This window comes from Tyto alba, unplaced genomic scaffold (genome assembly GCF_018691265.1).
Source record: "Tyto alba isolate M040663 unplaced genomic scaffold, T.alba_DEE_v4.0 Super-Scaffold_45, whole genome shotgun sequence".
NCBI classification, from domain to species: Eukaryota; Metazoa; Chordata; class Aves; order Strigiformes; family Tytonidae; genus Tyto; species Tyto alba.
In genome coordinates, this window is record NW_024881321.1 from 29597957 (window position 1) to 29617297 (window position 19341).

Consider the following 19341-nt stretch of genomic DNA (forward strand, 5'->3'; position numbering starts at 1 on the left):
GGGATTATTTTGTACAGATTTTAATTTAAAAAAATACTTTCTTCATGTAACCCTTCATATTAAATTTAATCCTCTTCTGAAATACAGTTAAAGGTTCTTGGCACAACTATTATATTTTCAAGCATTAACTTCGTAGTTGAGATCTGTGCTTAATTTATATTTTATCCATATAATGATTATGTTCTATTCTGTTACTTCCATTTCCACTGTCAGCATGACTGAAACACAACTTGCAGTGTACAAACAATTGCTGTATTTGGTTTTGTTCAAACCAGTAAATCTGAGAACTGAAATCAGGCTGGTGCTGATTTCTTTCTTAAATCACAAAGACAGCACAACTGTAATTCTCATCTTTATGTTCACTTTTAAAGGCATATGCAGTTATAAGCAATTCATGCTGGTATTTCATATGTTTGTGTTTCAAAAACTGAGTGCTAGAGTATGTTATTCCATTTAGGGCTTGCACCTGAAGTTCTTAAAACTTTAAGGAATTTTGTGGTTCAGTTTTACATAGCCTGTATTTTTGATTTCAGCACTTAAGAGATGTATGTTACAGTAGAGCCACAGAGCTTGCAGAGCCTTTGTGGTTAAGCTTCTGACAAGTGAGATCAGCCTCAGACAGACTTGAGTTTCCATGTGTCACACACTCTGAGGTAATAAGAAAAGCTCTTGGAGTGAGATTTTTATTATTAAATACTATACTAGGCTTTTTTTTTATTTCTACTGTTTTACTGTGTCTCTTGAAAGTAGCTGAAGGCTGATTTAATAAGGAAGAAAAAGCATGTGTTTGACGTTATAAAGATACATTTTTTTGTAGCGTGTGAGTATTCAAAAGGAGTTGAAAGTTTGAATAGTAGCAGTTACTCATATTTGCTACCTTGAAGTTTTTTGCTGGGACATAGGCTGCTACTGTGTCTGGACAAATGCAGTATTTTCATCTGTGTAAAAAGATACTTTGTGCAGGAGTAGGGTATAATAAATGTACACATCGTACCCACAGGGAACTAATGAACTATTATTATACCTTTTGATGGTCTTTTTATCTGTGTCTGCAGAATGTTGTCAGTTACAAAGAAAGCTACATCAAAGAAATTTTTACTTGAATGAAAAAGGTTGCCTACATATGCTTTCTCTTTAAGTCATGCTAACATTGATCTTGAGAGAATGAAGCTAATTTTAGAAGTGTGGGATATACAGTAGTTCCAGGAGCATTTGATTGTGCAAATATAAAAAAAAAACTATACATCGCATAAGAATTCTTCAGTGTTGTCTGTTTTATTATACTAATAGTCACTTTTTCATATCTGACAACATTCACAGTCTTTTGAGGTGACAAAAGCAATGGAAAGTTTAACACTGGTACTAGGTTTTAGTCCATTTCAGATTTACAAAAACTTTTGAGCAAATATAAACAAGTGCAATTATTACTCTGCTTCTCTCATATTTACAGTTCAACAAATCTGTCTGTTACCTCTGGCTATAGAATACTCTTCAGTGTAGTCAGAAGGCTAGAATTTGGGAAAATGATCACTTGTTTACATTATAAAAGTCCCCTGACTTTTTTTTTTTTTCTCTTTTTATACCATTTCATTGTTCATGTTACTGAGTGATCTTACACTTTCAGTTCGAAAACTTTTCCTGCGCACACTTCGAAGGTAATTACGATAAAGGATTACACTGATGACTCTTGCCTGAAATTGTTTAGAAACAATATAATATAGTATAACATCCAAGCACGTACTGAGATTCATGAGAAAGGTGGTAAAGGCTGCCCAGGGATTGTAAGTTGTATCTTCATTTTGCAACATCAGGAAGGCGAAGCAAATGTGAAAGGGTACAAAGCAGATAAGTACTTGAGCAATCAGAGTAACTATAATTCTTATGGATCTCTCCTTGGCCTTAGGCTTCAGTTTGGAAGTCTTGCCATGGATAAAATTGTAAATAATGACTAGATAACACCCCATCATGATAAACAAGGGAATCAAAAAGAAAAAAATCAAGCGAGAAAAGTTCAGTGTATTTACTTCCTTTAAATGGATGATATCAAGCATTTTGATGCAGGTAGTAAAATTCAGGGCTTTGTCTGGATCAGACTGTAAAAACAGCAGTGGGGACGTTGTTGCGAGGGTCATTACCCAGATTCCAGTGCAAGCCAGCACAGCTTTTTTTGTATTTTTAAGCTCTTTGACATGTTTGGGCTGGACAATAGCCATAAATCTGTCTACACTTATAAAAGTGAGCAACCACAGAGCAATGGCTGGATAAAATATAGTGAAAGCGCTGATAATCCGACAGAATGTGTCTCCGAAAGGCCACATTTCTTTCCCGTAGTAGATTATCCGAAAAGGCAAGGAAAATATAAAAATTATGTCCAGTAATGCCACATTCATCATGTATACAGTTATAGTTGTTCTCTTCTTGGTAGTGCAGCTGAAAACCCATAGTGCAGTAGCATTTACCAACAATCCCACTGTGAATACAAAACTGTAGAAGACCAGTGATGCGATCCTGTATTCTTCAGGGTGGTTTTTATTTCCAGACATCATAGTTTAATTGAATTTAGGAATAGTTGTTGCACTCCATTAATACCCTAAAAATAAATAAAATGTGAAAAGTTCTTCTCAGTCAAATAAAAACTTCCTTTAAAAACAAACAAGAAGGTGGTTGTAAGATGGAGTTTAGTGATGAGATTGTATTGTTTAGCTGTGAAAATGTCCTAGCTTTGTTGCTTTCTCTGACGACAAATACATTATTGTGCTCTGAAAGAAATATGTGTACTGCTAGAGTTGTGAGAAATAGTATTTATAAGCTGGTTTTAATTACATGCTTTTAATTACTTAAGAGATTTCTTATATAAGGAATCAAAAAGTCAAGATTGACCAGCTGCTTTGAGTGTGCTCCAGTAGCTGATAATTAGATTGAAACAGCTGTAATTGAGGTAAGAGAGCTATTTTCTAAAGAAAATATTTCTTCAAGTTGCTCCTGTTGAAAAACTAATGACTGAAGCAAATTATGAAAAGAAGTAAGTGAGCATGGCATGTAGTGACATTTGGATATGCAAAATGAAGTATTGATTTTGTGTTTTATCTCTGTAGGAACAACTGAGTGCCCCAAACAATAGCTGCATGCTGTTGTCATAAAAGACTCTAAAAAACTATCTTAATAGCTATGTAACATCTAATACAGTATTTAATCCCAGGGCATTAGAAACAACCACTTGACATATGAATGAGGTGAATAGATTGATAGACTTCCTATTTAAAAAAGTAAAAAGATGGGAAGCAGCGCAGTGTCCAACCAGGCGCTGTGTGAACAGTATTTGTTGGCGGGGGAAAGTTGCTGGCTGGTAGCCAGCTGCTCCAGAGCGCAGTTGTGTTGCTCCTCTCAGTTTCTTGGTCATAGGAGTTGGTCATTTGACACGTCATTATGTAGGCTCAGATGATGAGAGCATGAAAGAGTTTGTCCCCCGGTTTACTTGGGAGCCACTTGTGGGTGGCAGACCTTACCTGGTGCTCGCGTGGGCGCGTTGGTTGTCCCACACCCCACCTGCTTTCCTGGCTCTTGCTGTGGTCACAGTTTCATGACTTTGCATGGGAAGGTTCCTCTTGTTTGGCCTTTTACCCAGCTCTGGGGCAGCTTTGTGAAGAGGAGGAAGAGGAAGGAGTTAGTTGTTTGTGTGATCTTCCCACTTGTGACAGAGAGCCACCTAACTTCCACAGTATCAGTTAGGCACCAAAACTATCCTCAAGAGCGCAAGAGTGCACAGCTCCTGTGTGTTTATCTCCAAAAGTGGACAATGCATTAAAAAAAGGCTTATTGTTACTGCTCATCTGGTTTGTGCTTTCACTGTAATGTTACCAGGTGCTTTTTTCAGTGGTATAGGAATACACAGGGAGTTGAACCAGTGTTTATTAATGTAGCATCCTTGTTCGACACTGATAAATATCAGCTGGTTTTGAGAAGAGTATCCATGGGGCAACTATCTTAGGTATGACCTATTAAATCTTTCTTCAAGTTGGTTTCTGCCTTGAAATATGAAGTTTGGACTTCTGATTTTCTTACAATTCCCCACTTTACAGCTATTAAAAAAAAAACAAACAAACAAACAAACAAAAAAAACCAAACAAAAAAAAAAAAACCCAAAACAAACAAACAAACAAAACCAACAACAACAAAAAAACAAACAAACAAAAAAAAAAACAAAAAAAACAAACAACCCACCAAAACTGCATACAGGTATCTAGCTCTAAACTTCTGTCACAAAGAATTTTTTTTTTCAGCTGTACAAAACAAAAAGGTGTGTTTTCTGATCAGATGAGGTCATTAGAACATGTAACAGAATTTGTTTTGTGTGGGAAAAGCTATGTGTATAATACTGACAAAAAACAGGTTTGGAGGGCATCTGTAAGAATGCCTCTGAAATACCTCATTGTGTGAAGAACACTAAAAATAAAAACTGTAAATAGTGATAGCAGACCTTATTGAAAGATAGATAATATATGCTTGAAAGAAAATTTTTGTAGCATGTGCTTGTAGCACAGTTGAAATATTATCTGGCATACTGCCCCACTTTCATTACTTATGCATAAAATTGTCCAAATACTGATTAACACACACACACACCCCCGCACACTCCCACAGGTTTTAAGTGTCTTTTTTCTCTTTTGTTCTATTTTTTCTTCTCTTGCTACTGATTGTGTATGACACAGCACATGACTACTTATCTCAAGATCCTGACTGATTTAGCAGGTGAATTTAGTAGTAATGTATAGGGTAGGTAGAAGAATTCACTTTTTATAGATTAATGTTAATAAACAGCATGAGGTTTGGTTTTGGTTTTGATCTTCTCTCCTTTTGACTTGCAGTGACTGTAATAGTTTCTGGTCAAGTCCTGTTTCCGAAATAACCAGTAGGCTGATGTTGATGGGAAGAGAGGAAGCTGAATCTGGGGTGAGCTTCTATCAGGAAAACCTGTGGTTCCATGCCTTGTTTGCTGGTTATTTCAAGTTTGTGCTAGTTTTGAGATGTATCAAAGAATGGACTTACTATAACAAGAAGTTTTGGGTTTTTTTTTGTTGTTGTTGAAGACATTGTTTCCAAACTTTGGGTGTTTAAATGCACATCAGCGTTATAATTAGGTATTTGTCCTAAATTTAATTTTTAAGAATCTAAAATTTAACATTTTTGTAGGTAAAAAATAATGAGATTTTTTTAAAAAGTGTTTAGTTACCTATCTGCATTTATACATGAATGCAGATGTTCTACTTTTTCCATCAGTACTTGTCTGCGTGAGTTCAGGTTAATATCTCCCAGGTCAGCCCAAGTAGATCTTTGGGTGCCTCTGAGTGGATGGTTTTGCCCTAGTTGCCGTTTCTCATAATGGGAACACTTACTCATATTGATTAAAACGCTTGCTGAAGAGCCCCTGGAGTCACTGATTTGTGGCTGTCTGCTTGTGTTAACTCTGAATGATTACTCTGATGGTGGTCTGTATGTTTTATCAATCTGCTTTAATTTTGTAATGATAGCTGAGGTCCTGAATGGCTAATGTTGAACTGTGAAGTCTATCTAGGTGCTGTGTACAAGAACAAAGACTTTCAGAACAAAACAAGAATTAAATATTTTCCCCAGATTCATACTATGTGTTAGGAAACAATTACTTAATTTAAAGGATTATGCATATATGTCTCTTCCCAGTCCCCTTTTTTTTTCCTTTGGCTGTCCCTTACCTTTGCTCACATTTCCCTGAGGAGGACATGTCTTTCAGCGAAGCACAGAGAGACCAAGCAACAAGATCTTCTCCTGGTTTTAGTTTAATGAAAGCAAACATTTTTCCTTTAGTGAAAACTTACCAATGCTTTTAGTTATTGCATATTTTAAAATTTATTATTAAAATCATAAACAGCAGTACTTATGGCACTATGCTTTTCCAAATGCGGTAATTTTGCTTTAAATATTATTTATAGAATGCTACTGATACTTTGAAAGTGCATTAAAGAATTAAATATCTTTTCATTAGTTCTAGAATTAATGCCCACGTTCAGCTTCTGAAGGAAGAAGTCTTAGGAGCATACATAAACATCCATGTTACTTGGTTAGCACAGCATAATGGTTTATTACTCACCTTTTGTGCACTACAAAGTTACTTCAGAGATGCTTCTTAGCCCCAAATCTGTAGAAGGTTTAGACTTCCTCTTCTCTGCTCAGCTTCACTTAGCTAAAATAGCTCCTCTTCACAGGCAGGAAGCAGTGACGTACTCTGCCTAGTTCTGAGATCTTTTATTGGTCATGCTTAAAAGGTAGTATTTCGCATACATACGTGTGGTGTGTGTGAACTGACATGTCTAGTACCTTTTAACAGGCAAGCTTTTATAATGTTTCCAGTGTGGTCAACCTGCACTGTTGTACTATGTATCTTTTTAAAATACATTTTTTTAATGTTTGTGGTATAATGAAAGCATATTTTTGGTTAATGTTTACATGCAAAGATATCTGCAAGAATATGCATCGTGGTTATGCAGAAGTTTCTAATAAGCACAATGTAAATGTGTTTTCTGTAGAGCATAGTCTGTTCTTTGTGGAAATCCCCATTTTATTTATATTGCCTTGGATAGTAGTCAGTCTGAAAGTGACAGAAACTTGCTACATTTGAAATGAGAAGTTTGATTCACTTGAATACACAGCTTCGTTTATGCCTGTACTTACCATATTTTACTAACACAATAGCAATGTTTCTATATTTTATTTGCTGTCTAAAATAATACCATGCCTACTGAAAAGCTTTGCAGAAAAATGCTGTACGAGGGAAGCCTTTAGCCTTTGTTAAAATGGAGTAAAATCTCTGCACTGTGTCACTACAGCAGACATCTTTGGTGGTATGATACTGTTCACAAAGGCTAATAAGTAAAGAAGACTAAGATCCTATGTTTGTTGTTTTTTTTTTTTTTTTCTTAGTGCAAAAAAAAAGATCTGACCTTTTGAAAGAGCCATTCATAGAAGGAGATCATTCCAAATTCTCTGTAGAGTGCTCGCTAGCTCCAGGTCTCTGACCGACAGTCTCTGGGATGTTGAAGCACACTACAGAGAGTTTAGTACATCTTGCGGCCTCCTTTTTTTTTTTTTCCTCAGCAAACGAAGCAGAGAAACCTAAGTTGAGGAAAGGAACATCAAGTGAATCAGTCTCTTCCTGGCATGCAGTCAAGAATTTGCCAGGATGGGTGCCAGAAGCAACAAAGTCCTGCAGTTCAGGTGTGGCCATAATCAGGTTTGTTTGTGAGGATATCTTTCTTTACTGTCTGTAAAAGTAATGTAGGTAGGTGGTCCTCACTCAGTGCTAAAGATAACTTCTGTGAAAAATACCCTCTCTACTGGAGTCATGTTTTATCTCCAGTGAATGTGTTTGCGGTAGTGGGTAGATATTTGCATAGGTTAAGTGTAATGGGTGAAGTAATCACAGGGAGGGACTTGGGTGTGGTTTTCAGTGTGTAGATTAATAATATCTTTAAATATGAGATGTTAGGAAGAAATTCTTCACTATGAGGGTGGTGGGACACTGGCACAGGTTGCCCAGAGCAGCTGTGGCTGCCCCCTCCCTGGAAGGGTTCCAGGCCAGGGTTGGACGGGGCTGGGAGCACCCTGGGCTGGGGGAAGGGGGCCCTGCCCGGGGCAGGGGGGTTGGAACTGGATGGTCTTCAAGGTCCCTTCTAACTCCAACCATTCTATGATTCTATGAGATATTTGGTCTTTCCTGTTCAGGTGAACTAATACCAAGCTTAATTTTTCTGATTATTCTAAAGACCTCTTAAGTGCAATGAGCTGCAAATCCTACCTAGACCATCCTTTAGAAATATAAATCAGTGAAAAAATGGTTAATATTTTAGGATTAAGGAGTACCTTAAAAGGACTAACCAGTGTTGAAAACTTCAGTGGCTTTATCATTAGCAAAACAACTCTGGAGCCTGCTTCAGCAGGATGAGTCACTCATACTGTTTTCAAGTTCAGTGAAAGCTCATTGAGATTCAGTGACATAGGTATTTTTAGAAGGTTCAAAAAAAGTGTGTGGCTCCTAGAAAAGAATAACTGTGCTTTTGGACTCTCCTAGGAAAGAATGCTTTATTTTGGGAAAATTAATGTACAGAAGTCCAGAGGTCCCTTCCCACCTGAACTGTGCTGTGAATGTACCATAACGAGCAAGTGGATGGAGAGTGCCCCCCTTAGCTAAAGAGGGAGTGCTAAAGTCATGCTGGATTTGGATGGAAACAAGTCATATGTTAAGGCTGGGATCAGAAAAGCTGTATGCTGCGAACTGCCTCTTGGCTTGCTGTCTCCTCTGGGGAGGGTCAGAAGGGTGAGGTTTTATAGCTATGTCTCATTTTATCTGTTGAGCCCTAGAGGGGAGGTCATGACTTGCAAGGACAGCTTGAATCAAGGCCCACTTTTCACTGAGCAGTTTACAGAGGTGGGTAACAGGAGCCCAGCTGAGTTTACTGGCAGGTTAACCATCTGTCTGGTTTGCCATAGCATATACACATCAGTCTGTCTATGTTCTGCTTTCACTTGGGCTTTTCAGAGTCTGCCTGGTGGAGAAGAGGCAGACAAACTGCTCCGCTGCTGGCAGGCTGGAAGGCCTTCCCCTGAGCATAGGGGCAGCTCTGTCTGGCAGTGGTGTGCTGGAAAGAGGTGTTTGTTACCAGTAAGCCTGTACTCATTCTTGCCTAGGTGCTCAGGCTGGCTGCAGCTGCAGGGTGATAAACATTTGGATGTGAACACTCAACTGAAAAGTTGCATTAATTGTGGTTTGCAAGAGGCAGTGGGCTGCTCCGCTGTGCCGCATTCCTCTGGTGCTTCAGTTTCTGTTGAAGGAAGCACCTGACTCTATTTTTGTTTTCTTCTCCTTCTATACTGTTTTATCAGTTAGAGAAGAGTGTCTTGCGTTGGTTTCCCTCAGACGGGTGAGTACTTCCACCGCTCCAACTTTTACTGAAATAAATGCTCGGTTCCCTCCAGGGTCTTTTTTTTTGCTATTCTGAAGTTCAGGGAGTAAAGATAATTTTAGATGTGTTATGTAGGGTTGAAGCTGTTATTGAGTAGTTAAAAGCTAAACCACTGTACCTCATGTCTGAGGATAAGGCAGAGTTCATGTGGTCTATTAGCATGCAATCACTAACTGGCAGTAGGCCTCAGAAGAAATGAGCTTAATCACTTGCAACAGTGTGAAAGTGCAGCACTGAAGGGATTGTCTGCATGCTGTTGCTTTTGCAGGACTAATGTACTGCTGGGTCTTTCTCTTTCAGTGGTTTAGTCATAGTACAGAAAAGTATGTTTTGCCTGTCCACTTACCATATAATGTAAACTTTGTCCAGCTGATCCAGAGAAGTTCTGCCCACGGAGGGGCAGAAGGATCACCTTCCACTTCAGTTTGGTAAGGAGCAGGCTTGAGCTTGTGTTCTTCTCCTTCCAAACTTTCCATCTTTTGGACCTATTGAAAAGAAAGAACTGAAGCTTCTTGCACAGTCCAGTGCACCAGTGGTACAGGAAACAACCCTCCCACGTGTCTGTTAACCTACCAACTAGCTGTTGTGGGTGAGTTCACATGCAGTTTTGGGTTACTGTTCTTAACCTTGATGAAATTCTGCTTCATTTTTTATTCCTGTATTGCGTTGTAGCGTAGTGAAGGTTTAAGAATAGGCTTCTGGTTAAAAGTTGTCATGACAGTGAATGCATAAACTTATTGCAATTCTTTACAGTTTTGCTGTATGTGTGTTAGAGGCTGCATCATGGCATAGCTGTCCCTCCTCTCCCACTCAACCTGTGAGTGAGTTTAAATGCTGTGTGCAGCAGGGCTGAAGGAATGGGAAATGGATCAGCTTAAGAGGACTGCAGCCTAGTTAGCTGTACCTGACATGTCCTAATTACTGTCACATTTTGCTTCCTCTTCTGTGTTTTTCTAGAATTCGGTATGATTTGAGAAGGGAGTTCCTGATTTTTTCTTTTTTAAACAAAATAATGAAATTGACATTCCGTGTTTCTCCTGGGTTGTTTTGTTTTTTTTTTTTTTCCCACTGCCCTCCTTCTCTTATACAGCGAGGACACACCCTGTGTCACTAAATACTCGAAAAATATACAGTTCATCTGGCCTGCAGCTCATCTGTTCAGCAGCATCAGCCTTTGAAAGAAGTAATACTTCAAAAATTAATCGAAATGAAGGTTGCATATCTAAGATGTCTGCGAGTGGAGTAGTGGACTAGAGGCAGTGGTTTGTTATGCAGCAGCAATCTCAGAATGTATGTAGTCTAATATTATCTCATAGCAAATACCAGCACAGCTCCATGCTTCTTGATGAACCCACGTTACCTTTGGCAGATTTCTTAAAATGATGTGTGTCTCTTCTTCTTTCCACCTATGTTGTGTTGGGAAGCAGATTTTTTTTTTTTCCACAAAAGTACAGGTTTCTCATTACAAGTATTTGATAGTTGTTTAAAACCTGCATAAATATTTGGCTTTTAAAAATAAGTATGCATTGTCAGGAGCTATACGATGAGTTAGTTGTTCCATTTTGAAAGTGTCTAGGAGAGTTCTTCAAATATTCTCTCCTTACTATGTGGTATGTGATATTTTTACTATTAAACTACTCTTAAAAGTCTCAGGTGCATAGGAGTACTGTTCTGAAACTTGATATGCCTCCCAGGGATAGAGTTAATGTCTCAAGAGAAATGTCCTTATTGGAAGCTGCTTATACTCAGATTCTTCTGATGAAGTCTAGCACAGAAGTAGGGAAAATCGTTTTGACTCCTCCACATTTCAGGAGCTTGGACAACCTCTGCTCAGTTACTAGCCTAAGCAATCAGAAATTAAATAATTAAAAATTCCTACATATGCTTTAGCATGCCAGTGAAGCATGTAATCCAAAGTACCTGAAGTTAGGGCAAGCTGTGCAAATATTTGAATTAGATTAAGCACTGTCCTTTAAACTTAAGGGCACCTGTCAGTGCATTGCATTGCTGTGCGTGGTGCCCAGCCCGGGCAGGTAGCTTGCTTTGAAGTCACAGTCTTCTAATGTTGTTCTGTCTGTGCCACCTGTCTCTGGCACGGATTAACAAACACAGTGTGTTGAGGTGGTGAAGCTTCAGGTGCTGCGGTGGAGTTAAGCTGTCATGAGAGGGAGCATTCAAGATGGTGAAGGGGCTGGCATAATCCAGACTGGGACAAAGCAGCAAGATTTCTGCCACAAAGCAGTGATCCTGTTAGTCAGGATCTCTGCAGGGCAGGGTTGCTTCGTGTGTAGGCTCAGCACTATCCTCAGAGAAATGGAGAAGGTGAGTGTGAGTACGTTCAGGGCACCTGAATGCTGGGACAGGGCCAGCTGATGCTGTGAGCTAGCACAGGAAGGCAGCAGAGCTGGCTGTGAGCAGATGATTTCAGAGAAGTCACTGGCTTTTCAGGTACAGAGCTGGATCCTGTCAGAGGACTCTGTACTTTCTGATCAACTGTTCAACTACAAAAAAATATATGTATTTTACACACGCACATGCACTTTAAAGGGAATGAGCTGAAAATCCTGAGCTTTATCATGACAAGAAGCATAGCAGAATAAGGCAGGGCATAGATTTGAAGTTCAATAATTTAAGCAACAGTCCTCCTTATGTAGACATTGTGTTGGTAAAATGTCATTAAGAGAAGGATGAGCCAGTGAAGCTGAACTGGGAATTGTGTTTTTCTTATTCTATGCCACTTTCAGCCTTTGCCTTCAAATCATACTGCCCATCAATACATTTTTATTTTTGTCTTAGAACATGTGGAACATTGCCTTCATTTGCTTGTAGCAGAGCTCTGTGTTCAGTGGTGGTATGGGCCAGCAAATTCATAGCACTTAACCAAATAGCAGAAAGGAGAGGGAGTGCAAAGCTTGTTTTGAACAAGGTGCAGTAGAGGAAGAAAGGGCAGTAAAGTTGGCAGGATGTGGGACACCTTTATATTCCTCTTCTTTCTAATTTCACAACATATGGAGGTAACCATAGAAACTATACCAGCAGCCCATGGCTCACAGTGCTCATTACAGTCTAGATGGTGTAGTTTATTTCCAAGATGATGGGGCCTAAACTGTCACAGTTACTGAGTGAGTGCTTGGCATAGTATCGTTTAGTAGTGATCCTGGATCTGGCTTCTCTTTACTGACAGTTTCTGGCCCAGTGCTTACACTGCCTGGTGCTAAGATCTCTGACATATGAAAATGGGGCTTAGCCTCAGTAAGAAACAGTTTTATAAAATGCCTCTGCTGTGGTGAAGATTAATTACTGCATCAATGCTGCCATCTATGGATCTTTAGCTAGCATAACAATAGATCTTTGGAACAGCAGAAAACAGGTATAATGGGGTCATTCCTTTATACACATGAACTACTTAGCCAGTTGTGCAGGAAAACTGGTTATGAAGAGTGAAAACTACTTTGACTCCCCCATGGAAGTGAGGTACACCATGGTGTGGAAGCTTGGATCGTTTTTGTAGTTGGAAAGTCTGTTGTTGCTCAAAGAGTTACATTTCATACAGGTTTCCTCTCTGCATTTACTTTTGAACAATAAGATACATTTCTAAGAATGAGTTGTTAGTGAAGACTTCCTTACTGTGTATAGTCTGAATTTACCCTGAAAAAGTGAAGAATTAGAAGGCACCTAGCGGAGGAAGGAGAAGAAGGACTGGAGGCAACATTTACCATTCTTCTTCTGGCTTTACTATATAACACGGGAATATAAAAACTGAAATTAAAAATTCTGCAATCCTGTGTTTTTTAAAGCCACCCACCTTCCAATTCTGTTGTGTTTTATTTGTCTGATTTATCTCTATCAAAATAAGATACAAAAACAACAACTTTCTTATCACAGCACTTTTTGTGAAGAAGTGGGTATTTGTGTTGTAGAAGCTTATGATTAAATTATTTCATGAAAATAAACAATGGCTTCTTTTCCATTTGGGAATAGGAGGCCTCCTATTTAGCTTAGCAGTTGACTTTTGAAGGTTATTTTCAATCTATGTGGGGATGATCAACTGTAAGAAAATCATCTTTTTTTCTGTACTGGCAGTGTGTGTTTTTTCCCCCTGCCCCTTCTCTTCCTCTTTCAGGAAGTAGGAACACCTTGTTTGTTCCTCATGTTCAACCATAGTAAAGGAAGACAGGGATGTGGAAGTCCCTTTGGAATTTAAAAGGAAATCCTGCATCTAATTGTAGATATCTGTGCCAAACAATTTTGTACAAATTATAATTTTGGCTATTGTTTGCAAATTGGCTTACTGTCCATAGGTGCCCCATGTTACTTGGTCTGAAGGAAACCAATGTCAAAGTAGTCCTTACATCCTAGAAACATCAGTTGTCTCACATCTGTAGAAGTTCTTCTGTGAGCATGGATTACTACAACATTTTTGTTTTAATGGTCTGGCATCCTTTCATATAAGGGATAAAATGTCCCCCTCTATCACAGAATGAACTGCCTCCATTCCAGTGATAGTCTATGTAACTTTCTTGCCCCTCTTCCTCCTCCTTATATTTGTAGGATAGCTAATTATTTGATTGAGGTGGAGGAAAAAGGAAGAAAAATGGGTGAATAATTCTTCGAAGCAGTTGATGTTATTAGTATCAGGGGATACCGTGTCTGTCATGTCTTTCTGCAAATTAAAGAGTGTGTGATTGCTCTGTTAGGACAAAGGAGTAACTTCATAAAGGAGGTCTTGCATTGACTGATGCTTTAAAGAAACTCCTCTTGATTTACCAAGGTGACAGACAAAAGTTGATTCAGTAAATTCAGTGTTTTTCTGAGAAGGCACAGTTGTATGATTGAGATGTTAAAAAACAATTATGCATAAGACAGAAGCCAGTGCATATAGTTAGTAAAAAACCTAACATGGTTACTTCACTAAAGAATTAAGAAATTAAGAAAGCTCTTTTTCAGAGTTCAAGGACTCTGCAGACTTTCTGTATAAGTAACAAGATTTTTTGGCATGACTAACTTTTAAAATTTCCTCTTTGCTTTTATTTTATGCTTACCGAATACTCTCCTTTTGTTTAGTCATCACTTTGCTTTAGATACCTTGGTCTGTAGTTGTGAAAAAGGGTAATATGGTGGTCTTAATGGGGAAGTATTTTTTGCAAAGAAATCACTTCTCTGCTACAGCTTTTCTATTTTGTTTCTGTTTTGTCATGAACAAGCTAAACAATTTCCTGCCAGCAATTTGGGCCTTAGAATACTTACAGAAAAAGAAAATACGTGTTACAGCCATGAATCAAAAGAAGGTGAATTGTGTTTTGACAAAAAACCCCCAAAACTGTGGGAAGCATTTTAATTTTCAAGCACTGTGAAGTAAGCCAAATTGTGTGAATAAGATGAACATTAAAACCTCTCTTTACTAGGCTTTAGCCTTTGAAGATATGTTATGATGTCTGTTACAATGTACTAATTATAATGTGGTAAATTATGAGAAGAGATTTAATTTTTTTCAGATCTTTTTTTTTTTTACCAAGAATTCAAAAGTAGTTTAAAAATGGCTCAGCCAAAATATAATATTTACTGTAGAAGAGGACTGAGGGGTAGCCAATTACTAGGCTGTTCTACAGAATTGTTCTGTACAACAGCATCTGCTCTACAGACTGTTCTTGAACATATATGAGTCACATTTCAGTAGTTAATTCCAGATTCTTGTCTCTACCGTGAAAATAGGTCATAATAAACAAGACAGAAGGAGCTTATGTGCTTTGCAACATAGGTCATCATAAATTGCCATCATTTGGCTCCATTCTGCCCAAGCTTTACGTTAAATACAGACTCTGATGAAAGATCATAATTTATTGCTTAAATCAGCGGGGAGCTAGCAGTGAAGATCCTCTTCAGCCCATCACATAATGAGGCGTGCCCTTGGGTTGCTTAGGTGTACGTTGGGTGATGTGCTCCATATGTGGGACCAGGGGGGTGGAGAGAAGCGGGGTTCCTGTGCTGGAACGTGGGAACTCGTAACGGTGGGGGGATCAGGTGTCGGAAGCTGGTAGGAAAGGCTGAAGCTCACATTCACCAGTGGTGCCCACCTCTTCCTCCCCAGCACAGACAAGTTGTGAGGTAGGCAAACTTGTCTGTGCAAATGGTTCTGGGAGGCTGATGCTACCCCGTGCCTCTTCCTGCACTTCCTTTACACAAGAAGCACAAGACAGGTGAAGTTATGGGAGTTGTAAGTTCAGATAGGACTTGCACACTTTGAATAGAAAATACTTCTCCCGTGAGGTAAGAATGGCTACGAAACTAATCATGTTCAAAAGCAAATGAAATCGTAAGTCTTTGAATTCAGGCATGTAACATACCAGGGTCCTGGATCGCTACTGATCGACTGTATTTTCTCAAAGGCAAGAAGTTTGCAGAATGAAAATGTGTATTCTAGATACAGAGTTAAAAACCAATCCCCATTACAAGTTGGACCATTCCCAGTATCAAGTTTTACTTCTGAGGTTATATGTGTCTCGGGGGTCTCTTAAAGAAGTGTTTTCTTAAATGAAGATGCCCACTCTTCTTGGTTCAGTAGAATGGCTCACAAATGGCGGCTTACCCGAATAAGTGTCCAGATCCTTAACAACTGCTAGACAACTCTCTGCTCTTCAGAATCATAAAGATTGTAAAAGGCTCAGCTGACCCTTGTAGAAACATGAGTTTGATTGCTTTCAGGCAATACCTGTCCGGACTTGGAGGGCACTTCACTCGGGCTGGGACATATATCCCCATGTCCCTCTGGACCTGTTTAGCTTGAGAGCCACCTGGCAGTATGTACATACATAATGCTTTGCCTGTTGCTCACCTTGCGCATAGACATAGTTTGAGAGAGTGTACAGTGGTGGTAAGACACATTCCCAGAGGATTATAGCCTTTTGTGCTCAACCGTTATCAGGTATTTGGTCACAAATTTCTGTTACCTAAACCTTCTCTGATACTTTTGGAGGGACAGACACCTTGTGTCTTGAGTTTTCCTGTCTGCTTACCAGACATGCAACAGTTTTGGACTAGGTGGGCTAGGTGAGCTTATTTTATGTATTGGCAAGTTACTGAGTGGGATTTTGAGTGCTGAAGTCACGTGTGTCACAAGCAGGAAATCTGAGATGATTTATCAGAGCTATTTTAAAAAATGTTTTCCTCTGTTCTGGAGCCAGTCAGACATGAGGCCACCTTTTCCAGTTTTCTGACAATATAGAGAGATTGGTCAGGATGCGGATGAGTTAGCTGTGATGACACCACTCCATCTGAGAGACCACTTTTGTTCAAGACTACTTCAGCTAACAATGCAGTCACTCCATGTCTGCTTCTTTGCTTTTCGCCATTGCTTTCTGTCCTGGGGATAGCTTTTGGGATTAGTAAAGCACGTGTCATAAACCCTGGTAAGAAACAGTCGAATCAAGAGGCAGCACTTACTCTGAGGTTCTTAAATGAACTGATATTCACTGTGATGTGAGACAAAATACCTTTCTGTGTTTTAAAACTTTTATTAATTTTTTTAAGGTTTTTACTTATATGTCTTGTACACTTACGAAGATAAAATCGGTTCCATAAGGGGATACTTGGCAGTAATCTCTTTGCTTTTCTGTGGAGAGCTTTTCTGTCACTTGTCACCATGAGTTTTATCAAGGGCTTGATGAGAGAGGTGGTTTTGTTGATTTGCTTTGCCTTTGCTTAATTATCTTTTTCCATAATGAGATGTTAACTTGATGCTGTCTTTCCTCAGACTGTGGCTCTTTGAGCCTGTGGTCACCAGCTCTTCTAACCTTCCGATGAAGGTAGTGTTTTGGTAGCTATATGCTCTGCCAGAAGTATGAAAGAAGATTCAAACCTGTGTGGCTGAAGCAGTATAACATCCCGTGTTTTCTCTCTTTTTAAGATCCTCCTCAGAATTAATCCCAGATTCCTATATTACTTGTCAGAAAATCAGCCTGCTGGTGTTTCATCTAAAACCTCATATTTCTAGAATTGGGATATCTCTGTACCTCCTGGACATCAAACACTTTTCTCTTTTTATAAAGGTTGCTCAGGAGTATTTCTTGCTTCTTCAGTGCAATAACTGTACAGACTGTCTTACTGAACAACAGACTGTGAGAAGACGAGGGAGTGAGAGGTAGACACCAGGCATGAGCCCCAGTGTCCACAGTGGAATCATTAAGAAATATTTCCATTCCAGAAATAAAAATTGGAGTTTTATTTATACCTTAGTGAAAGTGGTGCTTTGACCACAGGTCTGAGGCAGCACTTGCAGTAGCTGTTGTGCAGTCTAATCTCTCCTTATCTTGAGCACTATGTTCCTTCTTCAAGTAACTTCTTTGGGTTGCGGTTAAGAGGTGCAATAATCCCAGTGAATGTTAATACAAATATTCATTAAAAGGAAAAGGACTACTTGCTTATAACTGGAGATTGGGATGTGTCACCTATATGCATACCTCCATCTTCTCGCCTCCTTCTGAATCCCATCTTTGTGTTAGAATTGTGAGATGGGTGAATGGGAAAGACAGGGTGTGCTTCACTCCTATAATATGTTCAACCAACAAGGGGAGCAGATGGTCAGGAGTCCACCTTACTGGTATTTTTAAGCTAAAAATCTTTGCCCCAAAGTGCTTAAGTTATGGACTTCCAGACTATGAATGATTTATCCCATCCCCTGAAAATCTTTGATCAAATATGTGCACCAGTAAACTCAAAGTAATTTCTCTTTAATATAGTAGCAACTGTGAAAAGAGATTAAAGAGTAAGGAGACAGGATCAGAAGATGAGACATAGTGTATTTAGAACCTTGAGGGAACTATGAAGATCTTAATGTGTGGGTCAGAAGAAACAGAATAATGGTAGACAAAAAGTACTCTTAACAAATGAAAAGTGACACTTGATCAGCATAAGGGAGCTTGAGTCATCCATACCCTGAACTGAGGGCTCTGACTTGTGCTCAACTAGTGGAAAGAGCGATGCTGGTTCAAAACATAGACGTGGCTTCCCCAGCTGTGTTCTCCACTCCTCTACCAGAGCCTCACGAAGGAGGCAGCAAGAAAAAGTGCACGTGGCTTTGTTTCACTTGCTAAAGGTGCAGTTTTTACAGCAGGGCAGAGCCCGTGGAAGCATAGGCTGCTACTTACGGGCAAACGCTTGGCCCCAGCCTGGACTTTCCTATCTGCCACTTGCAGTGCAGGCCATCTGACTTCCTACAGGCAGTGGCTGTAGGGAGATAAAATAATGTTTAAAAATAAAACATGTATACATACATATTTTTTGCAGAGATGATTTGCCACGGGCTTAAGGTTCTAAACCTGCTGGCTTCTGGGTGAGTGAATGCCAGCACCAGAGCAAGGAAAGCAATGGGAATGTGTAGCTGGAAGGCAGAACAGGGACTTTCTCCTTCCGTTACTCTGTACCACAAGATACACAGTTGATCGCTTCAGTCCAGGTTTGGGTGCTTGAGGTTAAGGCATGTGTTGCTGCAGAGGCAGTAACCTTTGCCAGAGTAGGGGGACAGAGATGGGGGAGAAGGCCATAACCTCTGAACTGGGGTTCTCCACAGTTTATCACACCAAGCCCTGATTTTAATAACTGTAAGAGACTGAGAAGTCATTGTCAGATGGAAGCTCTGCCCTACACAAAACTGTGCCATCTGAAATACCAGATTATAGTAACAAATGAGTCATCAGCTGTTTCTGAACTGGTGTCAGGATTTGCTGAGGATTTTAAGGGTGTTTTTGGAATGGGGCAGTGCTCTATTTTCACAGTAATTAGGATACTTACCTCTGCACGGCAGTTGGGATGTGAAGTCTATTTGCTACTGCACCTCTCAGATACACACGTGTGTGTGCATGCAAAATACACAGGTGGGTAACACTGTTTAAGACAAAGCAGTGGGAGGTAATTTAACAAAAAGTGTTGCCAGTGGCTGAACATATCTGGAAGCAAGGTGGTACACCTTTGGAAGGCTTTTCCTGAGGTGAGCTGCCCCTTTCAAATTCAGAGAGAGCTAAGTGGAATTTGTAATTGCAGTCTGTCACCACTCTCACACTTAGAGTTTTTAATTGGTTCTATTAAGTGGAAAGTACCAAGTATGTCATTATTAGAGATCTGTGAACTATGTGTAATTATTCAGATTGGAAAAGTTGTTTTACTGAAGGGGAGAGAAGCTCGTCTGCCCTGCAGCAGGATTAATCTCTGTAATCAGTATTCTTTAAGCAGTTTATGGAGGTAAACATTACATGTGTCTTTGCCAACTTGGCTAAACATTGCCAGCTATTTTAACCCTTTTTAAAGATAAATGAGCAGTAATTGGATTTGTGTACTGGATAATTTTAAACAAGGG

General features: G+C 39.4%; 2 protein-coding genes across 6 annotated transcripts in view; one reads left to right on the forward strand and one right to left on the reverse strand.

Moving 5' to 3' along the window:
- Positions 1–19341, forward strand: part of UBAC2 (UBA domain containing 2) — a 101644-nt gene that overhangs the window by 16115 nt on the left and 66188 nt on the right. Inside the window, exon 1 of one of the 4 annotated variants that reach the window (XM_042805858.1) lies at positions 7020–7264. The exons of the other annotated variants lie outside the window; for them this stretch is intronic. Within the exon in view, the coding sequence (XP_042661792.1) occupies positions 7065–7264 (200 nt within the window). The 5' untranslated portion in view covers positions 7020–7064. Of the gene's footprint in view, positions 1–7019; positions 7265–19341 lie in introns of those variants that run through there. 4 annotated transcript variants of the gene reach the window in all.
- Positions 1257–6276, reverse strand: GPR18 (G protein-coupled receptor 18). Of its 2 annotated transcripts, XM_032997030.2 has the most exons (4): positions 6125–6276; positions 5730–5802; positions 3507–3636; positions 1257–2590 (listed from the first exon to the last, which is right to left on the reverse strand). In XM_032997030.2, the coding sequence occupies exon 4, from the start codon at positions 2544–2546 to the stop codon at positions 1578–1580; it is 969 nt and encodes a 322-aa protein (XP_032852921.1). In that variant the 5' UTR covers positions 2547–2590; positions 3507–3636; positions 5730–5802; positions 6125–6276; the 3' UTR covers positions 1257–1577. The 2 variants fall into 2 exon arrangements, with proteins under 2 accessions (XP_032852921.1, XP_042661793.1); XM_042805859.1 differs by lacking the exons at positions 5730–5802; positions 6125–6276 and having other exon boundaries at positions 3507–4945.